This window comes from Bos grunniens, chromosome 16 (assembly GCF_055505025.1).
Source record: "Bos grunniens cultivar Pamir isolate PY7600 chromosome 16, Bosgru_T2T1.0, whole genome shotgun sequence".
NCBI classification, from domain to species: Eukaryota; Metazoa; Chordata; class Mammalia; order Artiodactyla; family Bovidae; genus Bos; species Bos grunniens.
The window spans coordinates 24,838,854-24,855,612 of record NC_141180.1 but is presented as its reverse complement, the minus strand read 5'-3'; the positions used below and the strand labels follow the sequence as shown (position 1 = coordinate 24,855,612).

General features: G+C 43.0%; 1 protein-coding gene across 10 annotated transcripts in view; it reads left to right on the top strand.

Moving 5' to 3' along the window:
• RABGAP1L (RAB GTPase activating protein 1 like) overlaps positions 1–16,759 on the top strand; it is a 744,918-nt gene that overhangs the window by 715,517 nt on the left and 12,642 nt on the right. For 9 of the 10 annotated variants that reach the window (XM_086343675.1, XM_086343681.1, XM_086343683.1 and 6 more), the window contains 3 exons: positions 4,650–4,760; positions 12,802–12,906; positions 15,237–15,320. In XM_086343675.1, coding sequence (XP_086199801.1) covers positions 4,650–4,760; positions 12,802–12,906; positions 15,237–15,320 — 300 coding nt within the window. Of the gene's footprint in view, positions 1–235; positions 458–4,649; positions 4,761–12,801; positions 12,907–15,236; positions 15,321–16,759 lie in introns of those variants that run through there. The other variant, XM_086343686.1, reaches the window with a different exon arrangement.

Here is a 16,759-nt window from a genome sequence, read left to right as displayed (position 1 = left end):
GGTTGCTGGCTTTGTCATGCCTGAAGATGAAATATTTTGCAAGGTTTCTGGCTTTATGATTGAAGGAAGTTCCTTCCACCCAGTTCTTAACAACACAGTGTAAACAACTCACACCCTAGTTGCAAATAGTTCCACGGACAGCGTTTGCATCAGTCACTCGGACTGCAAATAGCAGTGTGGAGAGGGAGGAGTTTAGTGTATCACTCTTCGCTGCCATTGGCTGCCTCAAGTATCATTTCTTCCATCAAACGTTAGCTGTCCTGGAGAGAGCACAGAGTAAATGACACTCTAAGGAAAAACAACAGAGCAAAATAGCATTACCAAGTGTCTGTTTTTTGTTATCACCATTTCCTAATTGTATTAGTAGGTGTGCAATTTCATTGGATATTCTTTTTTTTTTTCAATTGTCTTTGTACCTATGATTGAAAACGATAGTTGGTCTGTGACTTTTGAGGAGGTAAGTTTTTTTGTCTGTGTGTGTCTGTAACATCAGCGTCTGTCTCTCCGAAAAATGCAGTATCCTCCTCCCCCAAGATACTAATCCAACTTTCCTGGCTACACATCTCCTGTGCAGGAGGGGACGAAACTAAGGAGAAAAGTTGCTCTCTGCTTTTTGTGCAAATGTTGTTAATTGTGTGACATGGAGGAGGTTTCCAAGAGTGTGATGTGAATTTGTAGGGTTATGTAAGCATTATCTCCTGTAGTCTTTTCCAAAAGGCAAGGGAAGCAATTTGCCTGTGTTGTCTATGGGCTCTGAGCGGTCAGCACATCTGCTTGGGCAGACGTGTGGCGTGTGAGCATTTCTGCCCTGGCTGAGGTTAGGGGGCCACTTCCAGTCCACTTCTGGTGGACGCCCTTGCCAACATTTCAGAATGAACCAGGCAACATTACTACCTTTCCCAAAGCTAACCCTATCTTCTTTAGTATAAAGGCAAACTGTTTCTTGAATCAGTCAGTTCTAAAAACAGTTCTGACTCCTCAGAAAGGCTGGAAGAGACAGCCAAGTCATGTCGTCTCTCTTTAACCCATGGTAAGTGTGGGCAGGTTCTTCTTCATGGAAAATCTCCATCTGACCACCCCAGGTTCATACTTCGGAGGACGATACTGCATTTTTGGCCCCAGAGCTTGCTTCCCCACGTGTCTGTGAGTGCAGAGCAGGAGTCCACACTCCCCACCGTGCTGCTTGCTTTGCAGACACTGAACTGAAGCTTCTTGCTAGAGCAAAAGCCAGTAGGCTTGCCCCCTAGGCTATTTGGCTTTTTAGGGACCCTCTTGCGTGCGTGCTCAGTCGTGTCCGACTCTTTGCAACCCCAGGAGCCACGTAGCCCACCACGTTCCTCTGTCCATGGGATTATCCAGGCAACACTACTGGAGTGGGTTACCATTTCCTCCTCCAGGGGATCTTCCTGACCCAGGGATCGAGCACACATCTCCTGCTTTGGCAGGCAGATTCTTTACCACTGAGCCACCTGGGAAACCTAACAGACCCTCAGACACCCATAATTTCTCCCAGATCTTCCCCTTAGCATCCCACCCCCTGAGCACTGTGTCAAAGGTTCGAGTGTGACAACCATGGTAAGAGGAAATGACCAGTCAAGTTTCAGCTGCGCTCATATCTCTTTCTTATATGACATAACCCATCAGACATTTATCTCTAATCAATAGTGAAGTAGCTACCTGGTGCGTTTTTTAAGTCCTTTGAACAAAGTGTGTGTCCACTAGTATTGTATTGTATGCCTTTCAAGTGAAGTGAAAGTTGCTCAGTCGTATCTGACTCTTTGTGACCCCCTGGACTGTAGTCCATAGAATTCTCCAGAACAGAATACTGGAGTGAGTAGCCTTTCCCTTCTTCAAGGGATCTTCCCAACCCAGGGATTGAACCCAGGTCTCCCACATTGCAGGTAGATTCTTTACCAGATGAGTCACAAGGGAAGCCCGGAATACTGGAAGGGGTAACCTATCCCTCCTCCAGCGGATCTTCCCACCCCAGGAATCGAACCGGGGTCTCCTGCATTGCAGGCAGATTCTTTACCAACTGAACTATGAGGGAACCCCTCACCTGGAGGTTATTTTAACTTGGTTCTAAGCCTCTGACACTGCAATGTGAAAAACTGGTAGCTGCAGCATTGCCACTTGTGCCAAATGAACGCTGTAAATAAATAGTCGAGGGAGCTCTGTGCCTTGGAGACCTCCAGGTTCATCTTCAGGAGAAACAGGACACTTGGGAATAGGTATTCAAGTCATCTTACCATGGTCTCTTTTGAAGGGATTTATCAAGAAATGAGAAAAATCTCTTCCTGGCCTGAAGCAGTCTGCCTTGTGAAATATGTTCTGATGCAATTGTGCTAGATATTGCTGCTTCTTCCTGACAAGGAGGGAGTTTATTGGAAAAGTTTCTGAACCATATTTTTTTTAATCTAAGTTTCTACCCAGTATGTAAGTACTGGGGGTCATAGTTTGATAGATCAGAATGAAAGACTAATCTCTATCCCCTGCTAGAATTTGGATGACTTCAGCACAGATTGAAAGATTCAAGTGTAGACACATACAGTATTTGATGGGTATAATTTTCCCCTACAAATATGTACTATCTTTTCAGGAATATATCTTGGGGAAGAGTTCCTGGAAAGGTGGCAGTTTTGAGGGGTTCCATTGTACCTTGGTCACAGAGAAGCACCCGTTACAGTTTCACATGCTTCTATTAGGAGTAAACTTTTTAAAAAGTTCTTGTTTTGGCATTTTATCCTCTCCAATGAAATTGATATTCTGAATTACTTTTTATTTTTTAACAACTTTTTAAACACATGTATTATAAATTTATTGTAGACAACTTGGAAACATTAACAAAAAAAGACAACAATAAAATAATCCACTATCCACAGTTAATATTATTTGAGTTGTTATAAAAATGGGATTTTCTAGTTACTTGTCTAATTTTTTCCCCATAAGATAGCATACAGGCTACCCCAGTGGCTCAGTGGTAAAGAGTCCACCTGCCAATGCAGGAGAAGCGGGTTCAATCCCTGGGTTGGGAGGATCCCCTGGAGAAGGAAATGGCAACCTGCTCCAGTATTCTTGCCTGGGAAATCCCATGGACAGAGGAGCCTGGCCGGCTACAGTCCATGGGGTCACAAAAGAGTCAGACAGCACTTAGCGACTAAACAACACATTAATACCTACAAAGATAGCATACACATTTCTCCTGTCATTCTATATTTTTTACTTATGTGTTAACACTGTATTGGGATTGTTTTTTCTTTCTCAGTAGCTCTTTTTAAAAAATGTTTTGACTGTTCCCAGCTATCCCAGGCTATGTTTTCCAAAGGAAAAGACAGAAATGGGCCCTGTCGACTGAGTGTAGTCAAAGTGCAAGTTTGTTCTTTGGCTTCTCTGCTGGCCCTGTTTTTGGATCGTCTGCCTCCATGAAGAGTCTCAGGCTTTGTCCTTACCGTCTGTTTCTTAGCCCGTTTCTAAAAAACAAAAAGAAAAAAATTAGGTTTTCTCATTTTCAAGTCCAGGTTGTTCTATAGAAGATAAAACTCACCCCCTGCCCCTCCCTCTCCTCTGTCCCTCTGCCCCCCATTCCAGGCTGATACGCTGCCTTCCAGGGCGGAGCTTCGTCTTCTGGTGTGCAACACCGCTTTGTCTTGAGTATTTGCCGCGCTTGCAGAAAATGCTGTTAGGAGTGTAAATCTGAAAAACAGGAAGGTCTCATCACATTGATGTCTTTCCTGTCAGCTCTCTTTTGAATCATCTGTAACTGCTAACAATAGCAAAGACAGCACTTTTGATACTTTAAAATGGAGGACACTAAATTGCTCTTGGAAAAATAGAGTGAATGTACACAGTATATAATGACTGGTTAAGGGGAGTCCATGCTTCATAAGAATGAGTGACTTGCTTCTTTCATCATATAGCTGTTTCACATTTTTTTTCTGGGAGTTCAAGGGAGAAAAAACCAACTCAGCCATTTATTTTACCCAGAATCTTTTAATTTGAAGTTTTTTTTTTTTTTAAAGCAAAACAAACTTTGAGACATTATCATAAGGACTGTTGCTTATACCAACAAAGAAATTGGCCTTCAGAAAAGTAAATGCATTCATATCCAAAAAGAATGAAAAATATCAGTTGATAGCAAAACAGACCAAACTGTGTATCTTAAATATACTCAATTAATTTAAACACTGAAAGGGGAAAAACATTTCAGAGAAAGGCCTAGTGGTTTACCCAATTTCATCCCTACTGTCTTGCAGTTTCCTTTATGGTCCAGGGTGGGATTATTATGCATGTTTCCAGCAAAGACTTGCCTGTGTCTGTGTTCTGGGTCTCTGAAAATCTCACAGGATTGGGGGTGGCTTTGGAAAGTTTGCTTTTCGTGGCATGGTTTTTATGATGAAGCCCTGTCTGGGGGGCTGAAGGGGTTGTAAGTTTCACTGGGTAGAGTTCTGCAGCTGCACCGCTCGCTTAACCCACCGTTGTTTCCCAGACAGCAGTCCTGCCTTCCTGTGCCACTCGCGCCTTCTCCTTCTGACACTTTCAAAAGTTCACTTTGTTGTTTTTGTCGCTTGTCTTTCCTCACCAGTTCTATTGGTGTTGATAGTATGTCCAGGCACTAATGCCCACCTCTGGCTGTTGCTCTTTTTCTGCAGAGGGAGAACCGGAGACTACAGGAGGCCAGCATGAGGTTGGAACAAGAGAATGATGACCTTGCTCATGAACTAGTAACCAGCAAGATTGCTCTGCGGAATGACTTGGATCAAGTAAGCCTGGTTTCACTAGGTAGAAATAAGACTCTGGTGACCTTCAGGGCAAGGACCAAGTTGCTCTCAGAGCAGTCCCACCAGGGCTTGCTCTGTGCTTGATGCTGAGTCAGCTGCTTGATGGGAGAATGGGTGGGTGGCATGCGAGAGAGTGGCAGGTGGGAGGGGACTGTTATACTCCTTGGAGATGGTGAAAAACACAAGCCTTTAGGGTTTTGGTCATTTTCAAACAGCATATGTAAGATACTTAAAAAAAAAAGCTCTAAGCTTTTCTGGTGTCTCTCCTCTTAATCGCTTGTTGTTTTAGTCACTAAGTGGTGTCTGACTCTTTCACAACCCCATGGACTGTAGCCTGTCAGGCTCTTTGATCCATGGCATTTCCCAGGCAGGAATACCAGAGTGAGTTGCCATTTCCTTCTCTGGGGGATCTTCCCAACCCAGGGATTGAACCCACATCTCTTGCATTGGCAGGTGGATTTTTCATCACCGAGCCAGCAGGGATGCCCTCTTAATCTCTTCTTTTCCTAAGCCAAGGACTTACAGCATCATTACCTGAGACTGTCAGTCACCAGGAGTATATTAATGCCACTCTAACGTTTATAGTTACTATACTTTTTGCTCCAAGATTTCTCATCTGCAGTAAACATGAGGATTTTATATGAACCATGTACGCTGAGATATGCGTATTGGTGGACTGACAGGCATCCTAGGGGCAGAGAGCCAGGACTGCCTGGGTGTCAGTCCTGGCATCACCACTCACTAATCACATGACCCAGGGCCATCCTTAACCTGCCTGCAGGTTTCAAAAAGTGTTTCCTCATGGGAAAGATGTGAGAAATAAATGAAGTAAAGCACTACAGTAGTATGTGTTCAATAAACATTAGCTGTTGCTAGGAAACCCTTAAATTCTTTAACTTCCTCATCCTTTCCAGCAGTACTCATAGCTTTAGGACTTCTTGTTTTTCCATTGCTAGTGTCTTTGGAAATAATTGGCAATATAGAAGGAATCTTGCACAGTTTTAAAATCATCATACTATTTTCTAACTTTTAAAATGTGATTATTCCCAGTGGGGTCAAAAAGTTGAAACTTTGAATGGCTGAATTTGCTTTAAAAAAAAAAAAAGAGAGAGACTCTACCTGTACTCTAACTATGCATTGGCAATATTTAAAATACAAATCCATTAATAATAAAATGTGATTGGATATTTAAAATGGAAGGTTTTTTTTTTAATGTTTGAAAATGGTCCCTGCCACAACTCCTTTTCCCATATAACAGCTAATTTTGCAGCTTAGAAGTTTTAACCACAGTAAGTTGTTGGTGTTCATGTTGTTGTTATTGTTCAGTCACTAAGTCGTGTCCAACTCTTTGTGACCCCATGGACTGCCATGCACCAGGCCTCCCTGTCCTTCACCATCTCCTGGAGTTTGCTCAAACACATGTCCATTGGGTCAGTGATGCTATCTAACCATGTCATTTCCTGCTGCCCCCTTCTCTTCCTGCCTTCAATCTTTGCCAGCCTTAGAGTCTTTTCCAGTGAGTCAGCTCTTTGAATCAGGTGGCCAAATTATTGGAACCTCAGCTCTAGCATCAGTCCTTCCAGTGAATATTCAGGGTTTGTTTCCTTTAGGATTGACCACAGTAGGATGGGAGATAAAAACCACTGTTAAGAAAAGTGCTGAAAGTGGAGAGGAGGAAGCTGAAGGAGTCAGCACTAACTGGAGTTTCAAAATAAAACAGAAACTGTGCTGCTTGGGACAGGATGTAGAAGGTAGAAGCAGCAGCCCTGTGAGGGGTGGGGATTGCCTTTTGGACCACAAACTGCATCAGCCAGCTCATCTGCAAGCTGTCAGAGGTGAAATGAAAAATGTGTGACTAAGAGTAAGAACCAGAGAAGGCAGAAGGGTCCCATTCAGCAGGGCCATTGACCCAGCATGACCTTGACTATTTTGCTCCTATCATAAGTAAGACCATTGTGGTGACTCAGCACTATAAGGGAATTTTTGGCTCCATATTAACTTTGCAAATGACCTTGACTGACACTTGATTCTGCCATTTTGAATATCCTATCCATTAATAGTTTTCTTAAGATGGCTAGCTGAATGAAAAAGTTTACACTAAATCTGTTGTGGTAATCATTCCACGATGTATGTAATTCAGGTCATTTTTTAATATACCTTAAACTTACACAGCACTGTATGTCACCTCTATCTCAATAAATCTAAAAGAAAAAAAAGTTTTAAGTAGTTAGACTTTATAGGGATGCAATGAAACAAGTTAGAGTTGTAAACTGAAAGTTTTATGGGAAATGTATCACTATATGTTGAGGGACAGCAAAGAGTCGGACACGACTGAGCAACTGAACTGACTGACTGAGCCTTTAAAAAGTAAAAAAATAATAAAGTTAAATATTTACTGAGTTCCTACTATGCACCAAGCACTTTATTTAGCAATTTATAAGCATCATCTCATTTAATTTTCCTAATGACTCCGTTAAGCAGGTAATCTTCCATTTTATAAATGAGGCAACTGGCATATCTACCATTACTTGGAAAGCTATCCTATAAAAATAGAGACTTACGTGAAAATATATAAAAGCAAAGTTGTTTACTGCAGTGTTACTCACAAGAATGAAAAAGTGAAATAAAGTATATGTCCAATAGAAAGAAAGGATGAAGGCACATCTATAAAATATATTTTTGGAATAATTTTTAAAAACAATGAGAAGATAATGATATAATATTTTTAAAAGAGTAAATTTATCTGTGTATAATGTTTACATCTAAATTGCAAGGGATATACGCTGGCCTAGGGCCAACCTGGAGGAAAGGAAAGGAGGCTGGAATCTACCTTGTGACAGGAAAAAGGCCGACAGGGAAATAGAAATACATCAAAATGTTGCTACCAGAGGAACTTACCTGGTGGCTCAGTGGATAAGAATCCACATGCCAATTCAGGGAACACAGACTTGAAAACACAGGAAAATTCCACATGCCTGTGTGTCACAACCGCTGAACCTGTGCTATAGGGGCCCACGAGCTGCAACTGCTGAGCCCATGTGCTGCGACAATTGAAGCCCTCACAGCTAGAGCCCTGTGCAATAAGAGAAGCTACCACAATGAGAAGCCCGTGCACTGCAAAGAAGAGTAGCCTCCCCGTTCCCCACAACTAGAGAAAAGCCTGATGCCACCAAAAATCTTGGCTTTCTCTGACTACTGAGGCCTAATAAAAAAATCAGAGACAAGAGTCTGGGGGAACTAGAAAGGTGAATTTAATCCTCAGCTGGCGGAAGGGAGACACAGCAGGCACATGCCTCAAAAATTGTGCCCCACTTCCATGAGGAATCTGGACTGTGCTTAGTCACTCAGTCTTGTCCGACTCTGCGACCACATGGACTAGCCTGCTAGGCTCCTCTGTTGTTGGGGATTCTCCAGGCAAGAATACTGGAGTGGGTTGCCATGCCCTCCTCCAGGGGACCTTCCCAACCCAGGGATTGAACCCAGGTCAGTGGAACCCAGGTCTGGCGGATTCGTTGCCATCTGAGCCACTAGGGAAGCCTGTGAGGGATCTGGAGGATTCTACGGATGAGGGCTTGCCCTCAGGGGTCGGTGATGAGGAACAAAAGTGTAAAGATCTTGTATTCTTCCTCTTGCATTGTTTCAAAAACAGTTGCAGACTAGCCTCAGCCTGTTAATTGGGTCTGGCAGTCCCATAGCCTAGTAGTTGACTCCATTGTCTTTTGTGTATTGTACTGTGGCCTTCTTTTATAATGCAAAAAGAGAGAAAACGACACGGAGTGCTCTGCAAAGAGTGCGGTAAAGGTGAGCACCAGATACAGGATGTAATTAGCATAGAGTTAAAGGATAGTAGGTGCAGAATGCAGCTCCTGCAGAGCCAGGGGGCAGAAAAGCAAGCTTAGTTATAGGCTACAAATTCGGACCCGTTAAAATAAAAACTAGCAGTGATTAGGCCTGCTCACTGTTCTCTCCATCTTCTTTGTTGTCAGGAAAGAAAAGTAAGACTCATTCTTCTTTTTTCCCTTTTCATTGCAACAAGCCTAAGTGCAGCAATGAAGACCCAAGGCACCCAAAAATAAAAATAAAGAACAAATTAATATCTGAAAACTCTAAAAAATGTTGCTGTTAGATATCTCTGGGTGATAAGAGTAAGTCTAATTTTTATATTCATTTTTATACTTTTTTCAATTATTTATCTTTTCTAAGACCTTAAATTACTTAAGTACCTTTGGTTAGAGGCTTCCCTGGTGGCTCAGACAGTAAAGAATCTGCCTGTAATGTGGGAGACCCAGGTTCAATCCCTGGGTCAGGAAGATCCATCCCCTGGAGAAGGAAATGGCAACCCACTCCAATATTCTTGTTTGGACAATCTCATGGACAAAGAAGACTGGCAGGCTACAGCCCATGGGGTTGCAAAGAGTTGGGCACGACTAATATTTTTACCCTTGGTTAAGTAATAATATGCCTTATAATGTTAATGATCAGAAAAATATATTATTTAAAAAATTATTTCTCCACCCCCAAAAAATTCATTTTGTAGATTAGTCTGGAAAAGTTTGTAGGGTCCTCCTGAAATAATTAATTATTGAGTACCTAAGTATCTCATGGAGCTACTAGATCAGTCCCAAAAGAAAAGATTCCTTCATTTATTCCTTCTCTTTATTTCCCCCTCTCATGCCTGTCATTCTCTTTTTAAAACAGTAGTTAAGACCTGGCCCCTCTGCCTTTTGAAGCTTATTATCTAGATGAAAGAATCAAATTGCTATGTCATTGAATTGCTAATTCAAAACTTGCTATCTTCTCCTAAAATCTGATCCTGCAGTTTCTGCCCCAGTGGGGTTTATATTGAAAAGCTGTCCCTGCAATTTAGGCACCTGGCCCCTCCAGACTTTGAGGAAAGGCATTAGCTTGAGCCTTTGCCTGCCTTTACCCAGTTTGCCCAGTACTTTTTCATTCCCAGCTTAATCTAAATCAAATCTCTTAATTCAGAGCAGAACATTGGCAAAACTCAACATTCAGAAAACGAAGATCATGGCATCCGATCCCATCACTTCATGGGAAATAGATGGGGAAATAATGGAAACAGTGTCAGACTTTATTTTGGGGGGCTCCAAAATCACTGTAGATGGTGACTGCAGCCATGAAATTAAAAGACGTTTACTCCTTGGAAGGAAAGTTATGACCCACCTAGATAGCATATTCAAAAGCAGAGACATTACTTTGCCAACAAAGGTCCATCTAGTCAAAGCTATGGTTTTTCCTGTGGAGTATGGATGTGAGAGTTGGACTGTGAAGAAGGCTGAGCTCCGAAGAATTGATGCTTTTGAACTGTGGTGTTGGAGAAGACTCTTGAGAGTCCCTTGGACTGCAAGGAGATCCAACCAGTCCATTCTGAAGATCAGCCCTGGGATTTCTTTGGGAGGAATGATGCTAAAGCTGAAACTCCAGTACTTTGGCCCCCTCATGTGAAGAGTTGACTCATTGGAAAAGACTGTGATGCTGGGAGGGATTGGGGTCAGGAGGAGAAGGGGATGAAAGAGGATGAGATGGCTGGATGGCATCACTGACTTGATGGACGTGAGTCTGAGTGAACTCCGGGAGTTGGTGATGGACAGGGAGGCCTGGCGTGCTGCGATTCATGGGGTCGAGAAGCGTCAGTCGGACACGACTGAGCGACTGAACTGAACTGAACTCAGGCTCCCTGGGCACCAGCAGCTCTTCATGTTTCTCTCTGACAGAGCCTTCTTTCTTGACAACTTGCCCCCGACCCTCTGGACCCCTTCAGTAAGGACTTCTCAGTGATCAGAAATGAAAAAAAGATACATCTCCAGTTCAGTTTTGGTTACCTGCTTTCAGGCCCTTCCTGTTCTTTCTGTTCCCGAGGAACAAAAATCAGAGACACAACCAGTGCTTTCCCAACGCAGACTGGGCCCAGGTCCGTTCTGACCACAGGGAGTTCGTGTTGAACCAAACGCTGCATGTCACAAGCGACACATTCTTTTGTTCTGTTTTCAACTAAACAGTTGCCTTGGTTAGTCCTTTGAGAAATCATTTCTGAAAGAGCCCCATGCCTAATGTTAGAGCGGAGCCTTCTGAGAAGTTGATTTATGTTGTAATCACAGATCAAGTGCCTGTCTCTCTCATTTATATGTCATCAGTTCAGTTCAGATCAGTTGCTCAGGTCGTGTCCGTTCTGCAACCCCATGAACTACAGCACACCAGGCCTCCCTGTGCGTTACCAACTCCCGGAGTTGACTCAAACTCATGTCCATCGAGTTGGCGATGCCATCTAACCATCTCATCCTCTGTCGTCGTTACTTTGTGGGTAACTTGTCATCTGGTTTGCAGCTCTAGAATTCTCTGTTTTAAGTGTCCATAGTCAGTATCAATCATCTAATAGGGCTTCCCAGGTGGCTCAGTGAGAAAAAAAAAAAAAAAGTTAAAAAAATCGTCTCATATCTTACAATTTATTAAAACTTAACTTGCAGTATACACGTTGCTCTTTTTGAGGCCCACCTCTACTTTTAGAATGCATTTTTTGCTGTGTAGATTTTCTTCCTGAAACCTAATGTATCAGAATAAATTTCAGAGTCTTCAGAAGGGAATTTTTCACTTTAACTACCCGGCAGTTCCAAGTCATCTGAAAACAGCTATGAGCACTGGGCTGTGGGGACATCAGGAACTGGAAGACAGAACCGAGAAGCTGGAAGGTAGTTTCTCTGCCAGGACCCAGCAGACTGTGCTGGCCCGGCCATCTGGACACGTGGGAGACACGGCGAAACACAGACAGAGGGCCACCCGGCCAGTTCTCACAGTGACTTAGCGTTTTGCTGCTGTCAGCCGGGGACGGCTGCTTCAAAGAGCTGCCTGTCTTCAGTGCCTGTAGTTTTCTCTGCTGAACCCATCCTGTGGCCCCCTCCCCCAAGTCTGCTTCTCCGATAACTCAGAGAACCACGTCCATTCACACAATAAACACTTACGGAGCATGAGCTCTGTTCTGGTCCTGGGCTTGGTGCTGGCGGTGTAGTGATGAGCACAGGAAAGAGGGCTCCTGCCTCCTAGAGCTTGCAGCCAAGTGGGCAAGGCACGCACATCACACACAGTTTGTCACTGTAGATCGTGCAAGTGCTACCAGGGGAAATATGAGTTCAGATGAGGGTGGGGAACCGATTTGGATGGGCTGAGTGGGACGGGGCTCAGGCCGCCCTGTGCTGCAGAAGTGAGCTTGAAGCTGAGGTGAGGGTGAGGTAAGGGCCCTAATGTGTAAACAAGGCAGACACACGTTAGCTAAGTTAAATGTACACACACAGTGCTTTCACAGTGAATTTTGGTTCTGTATCCAAATTAAGAGCAGAGCACTCTCTCTGAGTTTTCTTGGCTGTTCTGGAAATACGCTCTTGTGTGCCTGGATTCCTGGTCCTTACTTCAGTTTGCCTCTGGGCTGTCCCTGTTATGGGTTTTTGGTCTTCATTTGTCCTTACTGTACTCACTGCTTTGTGAGTAGCCTGGTGGGCCAGGTTCCCTCCACTGATCTTTAAACTTTCTCACCTGACTGTGCTTCACAGATCAGCCTGTCTGCTCCTCCTCTCTGGCTCTGCCCCACACATCACCAGGTAGAAGCTTCCCAGGGAGGCTCCAGCCCTTCACCCTGTCCTACCACAGCCTCAGAGTCTGTGCTGTTATGGCTGCTGGAAATGCAGAAGAAGCACTTAGAAGGAGCATAGCCTTCCATGCCTTTCACATCTGAATTCAGATTGTGACTCTGATCTTAGATGTGTGTCCCAGTCCAGTTTTTTGATCTCTTCAAAGCTTGCTATCATTACCTGGAAAATAATTTTTGCTATGAGGATTAGAGATAATGTGTGCCGAGCATGCGGTACCTAGTTGGCATTCATTGAAAGCAACCACCCCGACCCCCCACCCCTGGGTGAGCCAGAAGGGAAGAAAGGATTCTGGGGATGTTGTCCCAGAAAGTATATACATGCTTTCTTCACCTTCTTCATGACTAATGCGCTCTGGTTTGCAGGCAGAAGACAAGGCAGACGTGCTGAATAAGGAGCTTCTCTTGACCAAACAGAGGCTGGTGGAGACCGAAGAAGAGAAGAGGAAGCAGGAGGAAGAGACGGCTCAGGTAACAGGCATGGGCGGGGGGATAACTAGTCTTTACGCAGGTGCATTGGTTCCTGGACTTGATTAATACTATAAACAGGAAGTAAAGTTGTTGTCGGTCAGTTGCTCAGTTGCATCTGACTCTTTGCGACCCCATGGACTATAGCACACCAGGCTTCCCTGTCCCTCACTATCTCCCAGAGCTTGCTCAAAATCGTGTCCATTGAGTCGGTGATGCCATCCAGCCATCTCATCCTTTTGTCATCCCCTTCTCCTCCTGCCTTCAATCTTTCCCAGCATCAGTTAAATATGAAGTAAAGTTAAATTTGTTCTAAATCAAGGCTGGTGCTGAAGCGGTACATGTGAGTAGCACTGAGTCATTTCTCCTGAAGGGTGTTAGGAGAGGTGGCAGCATTTCCACCCTGGAACAGCTTTCAGGAATTTGCCTTCACTGAGATGTCTAGCAAGAGTGTTAAGTCTTCTCCAAGTTTAAGAACTTGGAATTATGACCCAAGAGCTGTGACAAATCTGTAAATTTCATGTCACATCTCCAAGATGACTGACTTCTCTGAAGTCATTTATGAGGATCATTAAGCCAGATGCCTACAGAGATCTCTGCTGAGATTTGCCTCCATCAGTCTTGCTTCATTTTCTGGATTGATGACTTTGAAGAAGGAACACCAACATTTCTGTTCCTGGCAGAACTCTCAAATCATATTCTCTGAGGGAATAGAAAGAAACCCTTGGGAATCAGCCTTGAAGTTAGCTCCCTCCTAACTTCAAGTGGTGAGGATGATCAGCTGGAAGACACGCCATTGCCCAGGAGCCCCAGAGGTGACAGGTGACAGCTGGAGTCAGAGCTTCCAGCTTCCGTAAGGAAGAGCAGGCTGTTTCACCAGTGGTCTCCATCTCTGTCTGTCCCAGCCAGGCACGATTAGCTCAATTATTTTAATGAGTTTCATTCGGGGACATCAATAATAATAATAAATATAAAACAGAACACAAAGCATTTCAAAGACCTCCTTCCAAGCAACCAGGAAAAGTTCCAGTAAAGTTACTAATGAAGGGATGTGTTATTTAGCATCTTCCGGAATTTATAAAAAGTATTCCATGATTTCCATTTTTTCCCCTAAATAATGAAATGTTTTGGCAATTACGGTGGACCAGGAATTTTTTTTTAACGTAATCAAAAATATTCAGGGGCTGATTATTGGTTTGATCTTGGCATTTTGATGGGTTTTACTCTTTTCTTGATTTCCTGCTTTTTGAGGGCCTACTTCAGTACTTTAGGTAAAGAATAAAGCTATTAACAAAGGAATTTAATCCATGATTTTCCTTTTGTGTGTGTGTGTGTGTCTTATTTTAATTATGGTTCCCTTGGGACTATGGTTCCCAAGTGAGATCATTCTCATTTGTCAAATGAATTAACTACAACTTAGAGAAACTGAGGGAATTACTCAAAGCCTCTCAGCTACCTAAGTTGACCCTGAGTCAGTGGAACCTTATGGCAGAAGGGACAAAGGGCATGGTTGATGTCCTTGAATTATGGAAGATAAAGAACAGAGACCAATAAAAACAAATAAGTTTGAATCAGTATAACCTACAAATGCTCTTAAAATTTTAGAATGTAGCAAATATGAAGAAACTCCCAGGTCCTCTAATGAGAAGTTCAGCTATCAATTGCAATAACTTGTGGATTTGGAAGTACCAAGTATCCTCTGTTCATATTTTGGGATGCTGCAAAGCAGAATTCATCCGCTGTTTTCTGATTGTGTACTTGCAGAGTAACCAGGGTTGGTTTTCGTTTGGTCATCTTAGGAGAATTGAATTCTTTCCCTTTTATCTGGTGACATCTAAGCCTTTTCATTGCTCTAACCTTCTTCTTGAGCTGCCAAGCTACAGAAATAACTGTGGTTTTAGGTTCAGCATTCATAATTCAGTATTTCTGTGACTGTAACAAGTACTGCCTCGTATGTCACTTTAACTTCTAAAGTCAGTGTTTCTTTAGTCCACACCTCCATTTCTGACTCCAGTCCCAAAAGCCTCTTGTTTCTACCTCCAGAGAGGTAACAACAGAGTCAATATGAGATGAGAAAGAAGGCTAAAATGTTTTTTCAGTAGTCTCTGACAGAGCATCGAGAGTACATGCAGTGTTTGCCGTGATGTTTTTTGTTTTAGACTCATGAGGATAAAGATAGCTTCTGAACAGACCCTTATTCGACAGTTGTTTACCTTGCTGTTGACTGGGAATCAGGCAAGTCAATATCCATATTACACTCGAATATGGATATTGGTGGAAATGTGTAAAGATTTTGATTGAGTCTTGATGTTTCTCATTCTTACTCTTTATAGCTAAAAGAAGTCTTCAGAAAACAGCTAGAGAAGGCGGAATATGAAATCAAGAAGACTACAGCTATCATTGCCGAATATAAACAGGTAATGTACCCCTGTGGGCTTCATCACTGTAGAAGTATTTGTTTCACTTTTTTCTTTGAGGAAATTTTGTTTGTTTGTTTTTAGAGTTTCCAGAACAGTTGCTGCACTGCACGGATTATATTTGTTGGCTCATTTTCCCCTCTGAAACAGACAGTGGTTAGACATGCTTGCTGATAACATGGGAAGTTTAATTGAGCAAAACAATCTGTTGGTTGTTTTCAATGTTTGATAGATTTAGAGGAATGAGAAATCTTATTACCATTGGGATCCTGCCTCTGCCTTACTCAGAAGCTAATTTCCAGTAGATCACATTTGCCAAGCACTAGAATTTAGCGTTTGTGCAGCTAGGAGATCCGTGCGTCCTTTGCTGTCACCGTAGAGAACACGGGAGCTCTTTTCTGCATATGCCTGTGTGGCTTTACCCAACAGGGGCTAGTGCCTAGCAGGAAACCTCTTGTGAACCTTAAAATGATCTTTTAATGGGCGGGGGTGGGGGGTGGAGGCAGGGGCTATTCTCCTTGAGGACGTTTCTGATCTCATCACCAGACAGGGTCTCAGAAAGCCTCCATTCCAGCTCCAGTGGTCCCTGCTGGTTAGGCTGGGGCACAGCCAGGAATCCGCTTGTTGTCACAAGACCCTGACTCGACTGTTCCAGCTTTCCCAAATTATTAAGGCACCATATGCCACCTACTTATCCAGAAATTTCCTTAGGGTCTCCTGTTTCACAAAGAAGCTAGAAGTCTAAGTCTTACTTTTTTTAAAAGTGGTTTTTTGCTTGTAAATAAAATGTATGTCCCTCGTGGAAGTGCAGAAAAACACAAAGAAAACAAACCTCCCTTAATCTTTCCAACTAGAAAGAATCACTTAATGCACTGAGTATGCTTTGTTGCTATTGATATATAAATAAAAACGGCAGTCATATTGTTCATGCTTTTGGAGGAAAACTAGTTCATTTGTTATTATGAATATCTTTCCACAAGGATTCCCCCCTTTCTTGGAAGATTGCTTAGAACTAAGGCCTCAGAGCTATCTTACTCTGTTTTATAATCTGTTTATATCTATATGCTTATTTATCTATACATATATATAATCAATATATGTTTATTTAATGCCTGCTGCATGTGAGGCTTGATACTTTGGAGAAATAAAAGAGAAATTGATTCAGTTTCTCTTCTCTGGAAGCTGATCTTGTAATAGGTAAAACTTGGCCATAATTAAGAGGAGAGGGAATTATGTATGGGAGATAAGGAATCCCTTCCTGGAGAAGGAAGTGATTTGAGTTGTGCTTCAAAGGTAAGGTGAGGTTCAGGCATCTGGAGATGGAGAAGCAAAGTCTGGAAAGGTTGGAAAAGCATGTGCAAAGGCATGGGAGGTTGGTTAGCCACAGTTTTGTTTAGCAAGAGTTTCAAGTACAGGCAAGAAAAGCAAAGATGAGTTGG